The 16,301-nt window shown below is 34.0% G+C and overlaps 1 protein-coding gene across 2 annotated transcripts; it reads left to right on the forward strand.

Annotated features, from left to right (window-relative positions):
- Positions 1–3,717: 3,717 nt before the first annotated feature.
- Positions 3,718–15,522, forward strand: LOC113783674 (exopolyphosphatase PRUNE1-like). 2 transcript variants are annotated; one of them, XM_027329880.1, is made up of 14 exons: positions 3,718–3,908; positions 5,791–5,866; positions 6,089–6,433; positions 7,211–7,395; positions 7,794–7,874; positions 7,955–7,996; positions 8,103–8,147; positions 9,509–9,595; positions 10,186–10,312; positions 10,452–10,532; positions 12,750–12,875; positions 13,432–13,496; positions 13,863–13,968; positions 15,164–15,522. In XM_027329880.1, exons 1-14 carry the CDS (start codon positions 3,867–3,869, stop codon positions 15,259–15,261), a joined length of 1,506 nt encoding a protein of 501 aa, XP_027185681.1. In that variant the 5' UTR covers positions 3,718–3,866; the 3' UTR covers positions 15,262–15,522. The 2 variants fall into 2 exon arrangements, with proteins under 2 accessions (XP_027185681.1, XP_027185680.1); XM_027329879.1 differs by lacking the exon at positions 7,794–7,874 and having other exon boundaries at positions 5,791–6,433.
- The last annotated feature ends 779 nt before the right edge of the window (positions 15,523–16,301 follow it).

The raw sequence follows: 16,301 nt of genomic DNA on the forward strand, positions 1-16,301 counted from the left end.
GTATCCCAACAGAGACTCCACCTTTTTTTTTCTCTGTAAGCAGCATTATTATAGCAAACAATTAACTCACAACAAGTACCCTTATAAAAAACTTATTCAACCATTTCTGCCATCATAGCTGCTCTTATGTTTCTCTTAAATTTGACTTCAACTTAGCAGCTTTTGCCTCAGATCTTAATGCTGCAGTTTCAAATATCTCTTTTTTGCTTTTCTGTTGCATTGATCTTCCTTAGAAGGCCGCGTATCAACTCAATGGAATGGCAGCACATCTTTTCGTTAATCCAATCCCAATACTCACAGCCACCAACTTCTTCTGAGTAAACAGCGTATCTTCTCTCTGGGTTTCTATCAGTCCACGAAGTAATCATCTTTATGACTTTATTGCAAGGACAAATAGGAAGCGAAGAGCTGTGATATTTACACATTTTTGCTTGTTTCTCTACACACTTCTCTCCATTCCCTCTGCAATTCGTCTATTGAGATCTATTAGAGATTTAGGTTAGGGAAAGGGAAGAAGATGGAGTTGTTCACTTTTTGCTCATTTCTATGCGAACAAAAAGGCCCTTCTTTAAAGTATATTACTATTCGTGTGATTTGATTTTCTGGTAGTTGCAAAACTGAATAAACTAGTCAAAAGGGCCATGAGTTCCTAATTTTACAAGTTTGAGGGTTAAAAGTTGATTACAAATAGTTAGAGAGCTTAATTTTACCCAAACTAAAAGTTCAAGAGTTAAATGGATAATTTGTCCTATACATATATATGAATTTATTTTTACATTTATTTGAGCTCGGTAAGGCTCAAACTTTAACTCACCTAGATTTGAACTTGAGTTAATAGTTATACTGAAAGCTATATCAATTTCGAACTCGAGTTCTATATATGGTAAAATTAAGTCAAATTTGGCTCGGCAAACCTCATAATCTATGGGACGTGCTTGAAGCCCTACACATGACTCAACCATTAGTACACGCATTACTTTTTTTTTTCAATTTTTTTCCTTTCTTAACCATTAGGGCATCTACAATGGATTATATTCTGAAGAAGATAATTCATATGCCGTATTATCACTTTATTATCCCTTTTTCTATTACGCTATCACTCACTATAAATTACTCTCTACATCACAGTATAATAGCATGGACCAACAATCAAATCACACATTTATTTTAATAATTCTCAATACAAATCCCATAAATACAAATAAATTTATTTTCTAAAAAATAATTTCATTATTGTTCAAATATAATTTATTGACTTTCATTGAAAATTTTCCATTGAAAATTTTTTTACTTTCTAAAAAAAATAATTTTATTAATTTTTGAAAAATAATATATATTTTTATGGCTCTCAAAAATAAATTCATTGTTATTTTCTAAAAATAATTAAGCAATTATTAAAGAAATACCCAACAATATTTATAGACAAAATTTTGAGGATTGAAAGTGAAAAAAAAATACAATTGCAAACTGGTGAAATTGAAACAATGCTGCCATTATTTTACCATTGTAAACATGTTGAGAATTATATTCAGGAGACTGTTGCAAAATTTTGAATAATTGAACAACAAAATGTGATCGTTGCAAAGTATTGAATAATTGGATAAATGGGACTCACTTTTTTCAGCTTTGTGCTTCAATTATGTGTGTAGTATGCATTATATGAGTGTTGTTAGACTCAGATTGAACCCATTGATTTGAACAGTCTGACTATGAATCGACTTTCTTTTCGAGTTGGTTAGTGGTATAAAACCATTTTGATAAAAATCAGTCAAAACAGTAAAACATTGACCAGTTCAATGACCCAGTTTGACTGCTTGACTCAGTTTACAAGCTTTTCTTTCTTGTTTTTTCCAAACATAATGTGAGTTACCTAAATTGTAAAATATTCATTTATTAATAGAATTAAAAAATGCCATCCATAGTATAAATACCAAAATCACTCACACCACTAAATGATCTCTAAACCAAAAAGTCTTCATCCCTATCATTTTATCAATTTATCTTTAGTGATTCCAGCTTGCATTAGAAAGCAATATTTCCAATAAAAAGATCTCAAATTGACTATGATTTATTCTAATTTAGTTTTTCAAATGGTTTTGGAGAATAGACATATATTAGACATGAATTCACATTTTTATATATAATTTTTAGATGTATATTTGATTGCAAGCCTAATATTTTTGGAACATTTTGTATGATTGACCAAAATATAATCAATAATTCAATTTCAATATTTTTGGAACTTATGCAATATAAAATAATTATGCAATCATACTGACGTCAACAATTTTTTGAGAACGGTCTGACCGATCCAACCAATTAAACTCTGATTTAATAGTTTAGTCGAATTAGTATTCAGGTCGAGTTTAACAACATTGATTATACTCCCACTATAACCACCGAGTTTTGGCTTAATGGCCACAAAAAAAGGATTAAATCATTCTTTGGATTGTAGGTCGCAGGTTCGAATCCACCTGCTGTGAAAAAATTTAAAGAAGGTGATAGAGCACCTCTTTAATTTAGTCGGGTCTGCTCGCCCCTTATACATTTTATTTTGACTCTCTTTCTTGTAGAATATGATAGATTATATTATATGAATGTTATTGTTGTGATAAAAAAAAAAAATTGTACTCCCAGTATAGGAGCGAGTACAATGCATAGGTGTCATAAAGGGTGCCCTTTATTACACTTCATTGTAGATGCCCTTAGACCAAAGCCACGATGCACACATTACTTAATTTTTCTTTCCAACGAATAATCCAAATTGTACCCTCTTTATTAATTACACCTTTCATCCCATTTTGATAATTCTGTTTTCCTTTTTCGTCTGTCTCAAATTGTAGTTTACTTTCTAATTGAAAAATGTAGTTATTTTTTAATTTTTCTAAAATATTCTTATTCAATATAAGTTGTTATTAGTATAAACTAACTTATTTAATATATATTGTTATTAGATATAACCTATCTCATTTAAAACATTTAGATTTTCCAAAGCATATTGATATATGAATGAGAATTGATTCTTTCTTGACCATCAATTCAAGTTTTCATAAACTATTAATTCAAGTTTTTATGAATAATTAATATAAAGTTATACTGTATTTAATGTAAAAGTACTTTAGAAAAATAGCAACATAAATTTATTTTTTTAATAAAATTAACTTTTTTTTAAATTATGTAAAATAAATTAGGAATATTAAAATGGGACTGCGGGAATATATAAGACATGCAGCCAAACCACGTTAAAAAACTAAACTAAATAAATGGTGGACAGACTGGAATACTTAAAACACGAGTCTACTGGCCATTTGGTCCAGTGGTCATCCCTTTCTTTGGGATGCTGGAGGTCAGGGGTTCAACCTCTGCCTCCCACAACTTGCCACCTTACGTGGCTGGTCTTTGCCCTCACGGGGTAGCTCGAACGGTCCGCTCCCCCTCCTTAGGGTATGGCGACCTTCCTGGCTTGTTCAGGGTTCGAGTCCCGCTGTTAACGTGTTCGGTGTGGAGTGGGGCCTCCTCTCCTGGACCGCAGGGGATTAGTCGGGCCCCGTAAGGATTGACCTGGACACCCCTCGCAGGAAAAAAAAGAAAAAAAAAAAAAAACACGCGAGGCGTTTGTTTATGCCATATTCGGCGTTCGATGATACCAAAGCGAAAGCAGAGAGTTCAAGATTTCCTAGAAGAAATGGCGGATTTTCCCACAACGTCTAGCTTACTGCAAATGGGGAAGTTTTGTCTTCCTCATTTGGCTTTCTCCTATTCAACCGTCCCATCATATTGCTGCTTCTCTGTATCTCCTGCTGGATAGATATGCATTTTTCTGGTTTTGGAGCTAACATTTGGCACTTCTACCCAACAAGGCCAACATGAGGTCTTCTTCCGCTTCAATGGCTGCCAACCGTCAACAGGTGGGACTGAATTCCAGAACCCATCTTCAGTTTTCTCTGGTTTTTATGTTTATGTATGATAACAGTATTTTACTGGATTATGAATTTTGGCGTGGATGATTCTTTTGAGTTCTTGCAGAATGTCATATTTTTCAAGTTAAAGTACTTGTTCTACTACATAACATAATAGCGAAATGAAACGGGCTGTTTTCAATTTACTTGTAGAGTCCATCTTAGCATAACTGCTGAATCGATAATTCTTTTTTGATTGAGTGGCAAGATTGGTGAAGTGGTTTGAAAGAGTAACTGGACAAGTTTTAAGGATTTTTGGGATTGTCACATAATTAAATTTTGGGCGAGCAGAGATTATCTCTTGGTCTGTTTTCAGCCCTGGCTCCTTGTAGATGAGAAAAAGGAGGAATAAAATGAAATGGCAAGATCGGATACACCGGGCTCATACCTGTGCAAATAGTTGTGCAATCCAATATGCAAAAGGAAATCTCCTGAGCTATGCTTCCTTACATTTTTTTTTTATTTCTTGGTCAGAAATGAAATAATATGATTTGTTGTGAGTAACAGCAAGCACTAAGTGATCTTAAGAACCATGAAGTTTTTGCTACCATACCCTTCTCGTCTGAGTTTTCTTGGTATTGCTAAATTCAACTTTCAAAAAACTACACAGATAAGTGTAGTACCAGCAGAAAGAAAGAGAAAGATTGAAGTAAAGATGGGAGCAGTAAGAAGAAGCAGAGAACTAGATTGGAGAAAACTGACAATCTGATAGAATGGAAGGAATAACCCATAGGAAGACCTAAACCTCTTGTTGAGAACTGAGGAAGAATTAGATTAAATATGTTTTCAACAGCAAAAACGACTAGTGTTCAAACTAATCCAGCACTTTACAGGCAAGGAACATTATTTTGCAAAACTACTGTTTACCATGCCTCAGAAACGAAGAGACAACTAATCATCCATTTCAATGCATTGTGAAGTTGCAAGTGAGCTGGACAACCCTCTTTACCATGGTTTTTTCTGCACCGGGCTATGCCAGAGAGCGTGAAGATTCTTCTGTTGATTTGGTGATACTGAAGCAGAAAAAAGAAAAAAGGGACTCCCAATTGGGACTCTGCTTTGCAAAGATGAGCAATAGGGATATTGACAGAAGTTAGAGGATCATAGAATTACTAAAATTTAGTCTCTCGAAGACAACACTCTTTACTTTTGGATACATGAATAATATGCATATAATTCCCATCTTTTGCTGACTTCTTATATCAGAGTCATAGGTGTCTTAATAGTTTGTGCTAAATTATCAATCTGGTCTGCACCACCTAGGTGCCTCCTGTTAAAGTTTTACCTTTTCATCTTTCTGTAGTGGCTTGTGCCTATATAGGTACTATACCATTGTTATATGCCATTATATAATGTCAAACCGAATACAAAACTGCTCCTTGAGAATCTGTTGAAGTTCCTCTATTAGTTGAAGCTTTTTGCCTCCTGTTTGTGGGTTTTGGATAGGTCAGGTAATAATCAGACCAATGAGCCACTGCAGAAAAATTTGAAGTCCTCCTATTTCTTTGGAAGTTTTATCATCTGGTGCTATTCCATGGGCTATAAATCTTTACTTCGATACTTTATTCAATAGTCCTTCATTTGACTGTTCATTCTGAGTCCACATTACTGTCCTTCATTTGACTGTTCATTCTGAGTCCACATTACTATTCCTGCTTAGCTTGATACTAGCTGCCACAGAAAATCTCTATTTATTAATTTATTTTGCTGGCCTAGTACTTAAATTTGCAGTTTTTTATGATTCACTTTTCTTGACGTAGAGCTGACATGATTTCACAACTCTAATAACTTTGTTCTTCTACTTAGTCATCTGTTAAATGTTTACTGTCAGGAAACATATATTCGTGCTCGGGATAATCCTTTCTTTGATGGTATGAGAAGAGGAGAGGCAGAAATAATGGATAAAGGTAGTAATTTTAATTTGAATGAGAAGATTGCAGGTGAAAGCATAATGCGTACTGCTTCAGATGTTAGTTCCAGAAGATCTAGAAAGATCACAAGTGAAGTACTAGAAAATCCCTCTAGCCCATTAAAAACTTCACCCTCAGATATTATTCTAGAACATTATGGTCGATCGGCTTCCAGTACATGGTCAAGGATTTCTGAAGCTACTTCATCTCCATTGTCAGAAGACCAGTCGGCACTGAAGTTCGGAGTTGAGGATGTAAATGAGTCACAGAAAGAGCACCCTCCAAAGTCTAGTCAAGCAAATGAAGTGACTCAAACTCTGGCACTTACAAAGCCCATGATCGAACAATCATACAGCGTGAACAAGGATAGAACAAATCTCTCTAAAGTTCCACTTCCTCCATCAGCAGCATTATTTTACAATGGGTATTCACCACAAATGGAAGTTGTTGAATCATGTCAAAGTATATACAAGCTAAATATGTATCTAAGAGCTCGAAAGGATGATGTCAATGCTGGTGTGCCAGGAAGGTTCTTGCATGCTGTAATAGGACCTGACATCTGTGGTAAGTAGTATGCTTCCAACAAAGATTAGATTCCAGAATTCTCTTTTACAACGCACATCTTATACTTTTGCCACAACTATGAAGAATTGGCTATAACAATGAATTCTTGTTCACCTCTATAATAACTTTGGTCTTGAAGTGTATTTGATAATAATAGCTTTACACAGAATGGTGATCATACTTTGTTTTAAAAGATATTGCAAAACCATTATTTTCAGTTGAGTGTATATCATACTGTCAATACCAGGACTTTTTAGCCTTGTATAGAATCATCACTTCATCTAATTGATATACTTAAGCATACACCTTCCGGTAGAGGCCAGGTGATCTTTAATGAACTAGGACATGGAAGAATTAGAACTATGCGGTTAAAAAAACTCAAAATCCCGATATGTGTCTTTCTGATAAATGTTGAACATTTCCCCATCCAAATGTTAGGACTTAGTAACCAGAGTAACTTATTTCTTTGTACATACAATTTTAACGTGTTCTTTTGAAGCTTGTGGATAATTTGAATTTTATAAAGTTTGAACTGAGGAACTTAATCTATGTGATTGAAGATATTTTCTGATATACCTATGACGTTCAATAGAGTTATCAAAGAAATACTTCAGAGAGTTATGTGATCCTATTTCCAAAGTCTAATCAGAGGAACTACACAAATAGGGAAATAATTAAATAGCCACTTTGTTGTTCGTAAGTGCTTCATGAACCAATTACCTTGTTAACTGGTACTAGTTGAACATCTCTCTAATTTAGAAAAGTTACTACAAGCAGATGTTGGTTCTGTTGCTTCAACAATCATGTATGCCTTTTACCTGAATGAATCGTTACAGAACAAACTGTTCTGCACTGTGCCTATAATCAACATGACAAGGGCAGACATGGAATCTCGAGCTGAGCTGAAATGGCTGCTTGATGCATGCCATGTAGATCAGTCATCACTGGTGTTTCTTGATGAGGTTTGTCCCGTAGACCAATTTCAAATCTAAATGTTTTATGTTATAAAAAATTGGTATGTAGCAAATCTTCTATCTGCAAAATTAGGCATAGATAAAATGTGTGTAGGAGTAGATGAAACGTCTTACTTATAGGCTTACTAGTCTGGATCTTAATATTGCATTTGAAAACCTGTTTTAAGCTGTATATTTGCCCTTTCATGTTGGCTTGTTATTCATATCTCTTTTCTCTTGTTGTAAGGTCAAATTACCCAAACCTCTTCTTTGTTGTTGTTGTTGTCCCCCCACCCCCTTTTCCAAATTTTGCATCTAACTCAGTTGCAATTTGTTTTTCTTTAACATTCACATAAAACTACTTCAGTTGAGGTCACATTTTTTTTTTGTTTTGTGATAATGAGCAGATTGACTTATCCTATTATGATTTATTTGGAAGCCTTAAACTAGTTTTACTGAACTGCAACAAGCTTCCTGCTAGACAAGAAGTAAGTTTCTTATTCTGCGTCTGTTGTTTCTTTACGGTTTAATTAGTTGAAATGAATGACAAGTGTTCTTTATGGTACAGGCATTAAAAGAAGCCTTGGTTGAAATATTCAGTTGTTCAAAGGTAGTATAGATGGCTGTGCTAGAGTTAACATGAAGAAGTCTTGTTTAATTACTGAAAATTTTATGTCAAAAAATGTATTACAACATTTTGTCTTCTTGTTTCGCAGCATGATGATGGCTATTCTTGGGTTAAAAATGCCACATTTGGAGAGGTACTATCATTTTAAACTATCAGTACATCTTTCCATCTTGTTTGCTTCCAAATGTTTAACACACAAATCTCTATGCTAAAATTGGTATTTCGTACTTTTCTCTTATCTGGTAAGAAGTATATATTCCTATAATGCATCAGTTATAATGAGCTTTGCTGCATTTTCCTGTGCAATTCATTGTATTAAATGGAATTATTATTATTTTCCTAGGAAAATATTGTATTTCATGTGACTAATTAACCGCAACATAGACTCAGAATGTACATAGTTTTCATGACAGACATGTTAGTAGAAATATCTTTTTTTTTTTTTAAAACTTTTGGTAATAATGACTATTCTTCTTTAAACACAAGTACAACAGATTGATCAGAGCCTAGTTATCAAATAAATGGCCCACTTGGATGGTTTAACTAAAATTGATGTTTCTCTGTCCCAAGAGAGATAATAGGAATGTCAAGAGAGCTTCTTGAAAGTTACACATAGTATTAAACCACGCATGTTTCTTTAACTGTTTCAAATGTTCTGGTTAACTTTCTTATGAACTAGATTGTTGGTAGACTTAAGTGTGACTAGTAGATGTTAACATAAGGGGAAAAACCTTTGGAAGAGAGCGTAAGCAAACTTAATTGGTGTGTTTCAGCTCTCCATGGCAACGCAGAAGAATAATGTATCTGTGTGAGCCTTGCTTTGTTGGTTTGTTTTATACACTTTTCAGACCAGATTCTCAGTAAGTGGTGAAGAGAGATTGCATTTATCTGGTTATAACAACAACAATTTTTTTTGCATGGTCATGTTAGAAAAACAATTTTTTAATCATCTAGTAAAATCATAAATTGCATGATTCAAGGATTTCATGTCATATTTGAACTCCCTCTGCACCTAAAAATTTATGCCTACTTGCGTATATTCTTGTTCTGGCCTGAGCGATGCAGTTATTTGTGTCTCTCTTGAGAAGAATTTCCTTTCAAAATTTTTCCCACTATACGTCAAGGGAAATTCATGAGTTATAATCAACTGAAGAAATAAAATGCCTAGAAACTCATGAATTGAAATGAAGTGTTAGAAGTAGGCATCATCATGCATAATCATGTATGCTGTGTGACTTGTGTGGAGATAAAGTATATAATTATGAATATTACTGATTTGAAATACTTGAACATAAAAGGGCTTTCTCAGGAATGATATCTGTTTGGCATTCCTTACTATAATTAAAACAATTGAGCTTTCACTGCATCCATGAGAATTTTGGCTTCACATCATATTATCTACTAGTTGTGCACACACCCAGAGTTCATTATTTCAGCCACCTGCTTTTTGTATTTAACTTACTTTACTGTGTTTATTGTTGATTTATGATTCAGGAAGCATCCTGCTCTACACTTATTGCTGAAAAGTTTCTGCTTACCACACCAGAGATATTGGCTGGGCAAAGATTCAGCCGACTTCTGGTAGCAACTACTATATGCTTTAATAATTGAGCATCCCTACTGAGTTTTATTTAAGAAACTTGTTGCTCAAGCATCGTTTTAGGAGTATTTGTTGGAATGCAGCATGTTTGATATTTATTCTTTTACTCTCTTTTATACAATTGTCAAATATCCGCTCATATTTTTTACCTAGTTACTGTTCTGGATAATTGTTTGATTACAAATGCTTAGGCTGCAATGACAAGATTAGGTATCCTTTTAATTTTTCTTGAACCAAAACGTGAAAAGCAGTGACCTATGTTCAGTAACAATTTATTTCATACGTGAGTTTTCTTAACCATTTACTCAGGGTCTAAAAGTGATTTACTTCATCTCTGCTGTAAACTTCAGATGCAGAAATTGGGTATTTTGTAGCCATGACATACATCCATTTTGTGATGATATGCTTATAACTGAAACCGTGCTTGCTTACTTCTGCCCAACCAAAACAGTTTGGCCATTAGTTTTACTCATCTTGTTTACTGATGGACTTTTTAGCTGGTAAATAGGAAATATTGAGTTTAAAGCTTTGATATGCCTCTAATTCCTTTGCTTTGGTCTCTGTGATGCAGCTAGCCGGCATCCTTATGGATACTGGGAATTTGAGAAGTCCTCTTTCCACTTCCAAAGACAACTACATGGCAACCTTGTTGATTAATGGGGCCGGTCGATATGGTTGCAATGGACTTTACCAGATCTGTATGCTCTAAACTTCCTTGGCTCTACAGCCTCTACTTCAAATAATATTTCTTTACCTCATTCCTTTATATTTTTAATTTATTTATATACATAAAAAATGCAAAGGGCTAAAGTTTGTTTTAATTTTTATGATTTCCAGTGAGATACAAAATGTATGATGTACCTGAACTGAGCATTGGGGAAATCCTGCAGAAAGATATCAAAAAATGGACAAAAATAGGTTTGGTTATTTCCTGTGCTTCTCTACTGCCATTAACTGGTGAAGTATAGTATTTTAACTCTGTTTCTGTTCATTGACTGTATGAATGTGGTAATATGAAAAGAAGATGAGATAGTATCCTCTTCACATGCAATGTGGAACCTATTAAGAGATACCATTGTATATTATGAGTACCAAGTTTGTAAATGTATCAAGTTGAGATTGGAGATAACAATTTACTGACCTCACAATGCATCATTTGCTAAACAAAGCTCTTGTCCTCCATGTTTGAAGGACCTCGCCTGATACAAAAAGACAGTGTTAGTTGGCTATGGTCTATCAATAGCAAACGTGTGTAGAGCCTCAAAAGCATGCTAAACATGTGTAGAGCCTCAAATATTAACACATGCATTGTATTTTCGACTGAAAAGCTCAAATTATTCATCTTAAAAGTCTTTGTTAAATATTTATTTTCTAGAGATTGAGCTTCTATAAACTTTAATTATTTTTGGGTTTTAAGCTGTCAAAAATATTTTAGTAATGTACCATTTATGTCATCGTAACTTAATATTACTACATTTGTAACTCAGCATCTTTGGCTCCAATTTTGAGTTTTAACATGAATCTAGAACTGATTTGGACAAGTTCTTGCATTGGCATCTTATGTTGGCAGAGTCGATGCTCAGATTATAGTGTTTGAACATTTGCAATATCATCTTGGAGCAACAACTGAGTTTGTTTATCTGAATGTTTACCAATGAACTCTTTTGAGTTAAAAGAAGGTTTTAACTACTCATAGATACTTTCACAGTTCAGCTTCAGAAGCATTTCCTACAAATTGGAAATCTTCTTGAGTTTGATAGATGATTCCTACCCGTAATTGTGATGTATGAGTAATCCTCCATGTGATCTTTAAGTTTTCCTCCTCTTTTTTTGTTCTTTTTCTCTTTTTTTCCCCTAATTCTACTGCAGAGTTTTTCTGTTCAACCTTTAGATTCTGCCCAAATACTATTCCCTTCAGCCATAATGTTTAAGTATTTTGACATTCAAAGCTATTAACATCTTAAAAGATCCGGCATGGGTCAGCACATCCGTCCTGACTAATTTTAACTGCATAAAGGTATTGGGTGTGGTTTCAGAGTTCCTTACATGTTCCATTTTGGATTCATAAAATTTTTTACATTAAACTCCATTTGTAGACTTCACTGCCTCAACTCAGGACGTGATGAGCAAACTTAGGAAACTTTGTCTGGGAAAGACTCTGTATAGCTAATTCTTTCTTTGCAATAGTACCTTTTAGCTGGAAAGTATATGAAATAGGCCTCAGATTGCAATATTAGCTTGAATCCCTTAAATTGTCAATAATAATGTCTTGCAGTCTTGGATACATGGGCTAGAATATTGTAAATAGAAGACAGGTGTTTTGCAATGTTTTATGGGATGAAATTGGGAAATTTAGAATCACGTTTAACACAATATTAATAGGGTAGTGGTATTTTCATAATCATATGAATTGTTTGATACGAATACATTTATGGACACTAATTTCCTAGTAAGATACGTGGGGGTTCAGAGATTTTGAAGACTATTCTCCAGCTCTAATACTTCCCCATCCCCCTCTCTCTTTCTGGCCTCTCCCCCTAATGGTACATAAGGCTTGTTTATGTCAATTAATTGAGGCACTATACAAAGAACAAAATTTACTTTCCCTTGGATAATAACTTTTAATTATAGGAATTAGATAATTGGTTTCTTGAATATTCTTCACTAATAAAAAAAATGAAAAATAAGCCGATGCGGCTGCAGTCTAAGGTCTTGTATTATGAAGGCCTCAATATACAGTTTCCTAAAGGACTTCTGTTCTTCCAGATAAACTAAAAAATGCTTCAAATTGCTGCTTTTGAAATTTGAGAAGCCAAGTTAGGGTTCTTGAAATGACCAAATACGTAAATGAGTCCTTTTGTTGGAATGCCAAGGCCACAGAAAGTTATTAGGGCATCTTTGCTTCCCTAGCTTTAACCAATATGAAGCATATATTTTCCACTGGATAAAAAGAGTAAATGTTCCTGAAGTTATGTTAAGAGTACAGCTGACTAAGCTATATAACTAATTCACCTGTCTGGTGAATTCTTGTTGCATAATTCATTAATTTATGCTACTATGCATATTTGGCTTCCTAGGTTCCTGCTTTCAATAGACTTGTACATATCATTTAACCAGAAAATTCTGTTGAAGCAGGTAAACTAATCAGTGGTAACTCTAGATTGACGGTGTTAAACATTGGGATGAGTTCAATTGGAATATCAATTGCACAGCTCCTTTCACTTGATTCAACTTCAAATCTGGAGATTTCACATTTTCAGCGTAAGATTTGGCCTCATTCCGTACTAGATTCAGAACCTGTTTAGTTGTTACACGCTTTTGCTTAATCTCCCTTTCCAATTTTTTCGGTCAATTGTTAATCAAAATTTTTTTATTGCCCCGTGCTTATCATCATTCAATTGTTGTTTAGTACTTTTTAACCATTTTTCCCTTGATGTGCTTTGTCCAATTTTCTTGATATCCATTGTCCAAACTTAGCAATTAGCATGTCCATATTTCTTGTAATATTGACCATTCAATCAGCTATTTTTACTTCTAGCGTTGGGATTGCTTCTGGGGAATGGCGTATAATAAATGTTCCTCTGGTGTTTTTGTTCATCACTGCATCTATCTCATGATCTGCAGCGCCTATCCTAGATAGCTAAAGAAAGAATTTACAGGACGTCTTGAAATTGAAACCCTATTTATTGTATATCATCTTACCTGTTAAAAGATTGAAACTTGAGATACTCACGGTCAACTGAGTAAATGCGTCACTCTAGAAATAGTAAAGCTTTTTAAGTTTTTTGAATCATCACAATCTCTTTCTTAACTGCAGGCTTGGAGAAACTTTCCCTCCTCCTAATTGTTTCTGGATATCACGATGCTGAGAAGAACTTTAAGGTTGGAGTAGTGTTTTTCTGCATTTTCTTTTATGCCTCCTACTAGATCATGTTGCACGCATCGCAGGCATTTAGCAAATATGGCTTGCATCAAGGTAGGCCATGACTTGTGCCTACTTTGGAGGGAGATGTTTCTGCTGACATCACGTAACTCTTTTTTTTTTTTTTTTGCTTCAAGACAAATGAAAAAGAAATGACAGGAACTCAGGAAGTGACAACCTTCTAGACATAGGGAGTTGTTAGTTGTTGGAGACCTTCTGCAATTTTTATGCATTATTTCTAGATGGTCTTAATGTGTTTTCAATTGTTGTAATGATACCTTTTTGCTGATGGATGTACTGAGTTCTTGAATTTTTCTGCAATTCAGAGGGAAATCCTGGTCTCAGCTGAATCAGTTGAACTCCTGAAAAACCTGATCCAATTTATGAAATCAAGTGCTCCTGACCTGCCGCTTAAAATTTTGCATCATCCAGGTGAGTTTGCTGATGTGGATCTGATTAGTACTCAACTGCGAATAATATGCACTACAAAACATCAGCATACTACCAACATGTGTGGAAGTGTATCCAGTACCAAATATACAAGATTTTCAAGTTTCCACTCACTGTGTCTTTAAGCAAACTTGATTCCGTGATGAATTTGGTTTTGCTCTGATGTCTAGACTTGATATCATATACAGTAAGTGTCAAATATTTTGAGAACCTGCATATTGTGCTTTTATAGTACTTTGTAACCAGACAAAAGGATTAGGCTAAATCCTATCGGACTTGGTTGGAATAGAAAGCTAACATTGATAGCAAGGTTAAAAATTTTTCCCCTCCATTATTGTGCTCTGATGTGCCGTTCATAGCTGCATCATATGTGTGCATATGATGTTAACGATTTCAAAATGTTTGTCAACTATATTGAATTGGCAGAATCAGGAAATTGTGGCACTGACTGTGTTAGGCGTTAAATTTAATAGATTGAATTTCATCTGGCACACTACTAGGGACTAGAGACTTAGCTTTGTCTACCAAGATTTATTTTCCTGCAAGGCGGGAAACGTATTTTATTGCTCACAGAACTACAGCCCGTTATTTGTTGTTGCTGAATCTCAGTGTCATGCTATAGTCAAACTGTTACCTTCTATTGCTAATAGTTTTGCTTTCCTTTGGCAGGAAAAACTGTGCCAGTCAGTGTGCCCACTTTATTGTCCTAGTTTTCATTCTGTCCAATCTCAAAATCCTGCTACTTTATCTTTAAATGCACTCTATTTTGAAACATAGAAGTAGCTTGAGGATCCTGTGTATCAAAACGCACCTCACCTTATATGAAATTGGCTTCATACTTCTCCATGTTAATTCATATGAGGATACAGTATAAGAGATCCAAACAAGTCAAATTTGGGGTTTGCTTGCCTAATATCATGTTATGCAGCTGCACAAGTAACTGAGGAAGCCAACTTTTCCTAATAGGTTTAGCATAATGGAAGTGAATATTATCCATGCCGTAGCGCTATAACTAAAGCAAGCCAAACTCTCATACTCACAATCACTTGTTACAAATTAGAAATGACCTTGCAGTCCGCTCATTGCCTGTCTCCGAAAGTTGGATAAGCATAGTTAGGTATGCGTCGTCCATTTTACTTTCTGCATTGAATGAGATCTTTATCTTATGGCTGTGCAGATCTAAGAGAGGAGATGAAAGCATTTGAAGTTGACAGAGTCACATCTCGCAAGACGATTGAGCGACTCTTGGAAGAATATATTGAGGTTTCAAATTGACCAAAGATTTATGCCTGATCTACACTGGTGCCAAACATCTAAATACAGAAATTTCAAGTTCGTTTGGCCACAATCCCTTGCAGGAAGTTTAAGCAGCTTACAACCCCCGCCACCCCTTTTCTCTGTCAGTATTTTGTCCCTGTTAAGACTTATTCATACATTTGATATTGTCAATGATGTATAGCATGTATAGATAACCTCTCTGCACTGAAAAGGGTTTATGAGCCTTCAGCTACCGGATATGAGATAATTTTGTCTTTGCTAAAGGGGAAAAAAAATCAATTCACTTAAAATGTGTGTGTGTTTCTTTTTGCCTATGAGAACTTCTATTTTTGACATGTAATAATTTCAAGGGAAAATTGCAGAAACCTCCCCTGAAATTTCTGACATTTGCACTGACCTCCCCTATCAATTTTGAAATAGCAGTAACCTCCCCTAGAAAAAGTTGGAGTTAATTTAAAAGGTAAAAATGTGTGAATTTACTAGAGTACCCCCAATTGTATTTAACTAATTAACTAATTTCTATTTATCTAATTAACTAATCAAACTATTTCTGCACAGTTAAACTAATTAAGTAATTAACTATTAACTAATTTATCTAATTAACTATTAACTAATTAACTAATTATCTAATTAATTAATTAACTAATTTCTGTTTATCTAATTAATTAATTAACTAATTATCTAATTAACTAAAGCTGTTGTCTGTCCAAAACTAACAAACTATTTGCATGTTAAACTAATTAACTAATTAACTGCTTAACTAATTAACTAACTAATTATCTAATTAACTAATTATCTAATTAACTAATTAAATAATTTCTATTTATCTAATTATCTAATTAACTAATCGAACTATTTCTGCATAGTTAAACTAATTAACTAATTAACTATTAACTAATTATCTAATTAACTAATCAAACTATTTCTGCATAGTTAAACTAATTAACTAATTAACTATTAACTAATTATCTAATTAACTATTAACTAATTATCTAATTATCTAATTAACTATTAACTAATTAACTAATTTCTATTTA

This window comes from Coffea eugenioides, chromosome 9 (assembly GCF_003713205.1).
Source record: "Coffea eugenioides isolate CCC68of chromosome 9, Ceug_1.0, whole genome shotgun sequence".
Classification (NCBI taxonomy): domain Eukaryota; kingdom Viridiplantae; phylum Streptophyta; class Magnoliopsida; order Gentianales; family Rubiaceae; genus Coffea; species Coffea eugenioides.

Coding starts and splice junctions, on each gene's coding strand:
- LOC113783674 (XM_027329879.1), top strand. CDS start 3,867: ATGAGGTCTTCTTCCGCTTCAATGGCTGCCAACCGTCAACAG. Junction 7,396..7,954: donor CACTGGTGTTTCTTGATGAG/GTTTGTCCCGTA, acceptor TTTATGGTACAG/GCATTAAAAGAAGCCTTGGT. Junction 12,876..13,431: donor GGAGATTTCACATTTTCAGC/GTAAGATTTGGC, acceptor TCTTAACTGCAG/GCTTGGAGAAACTTTCCCTC.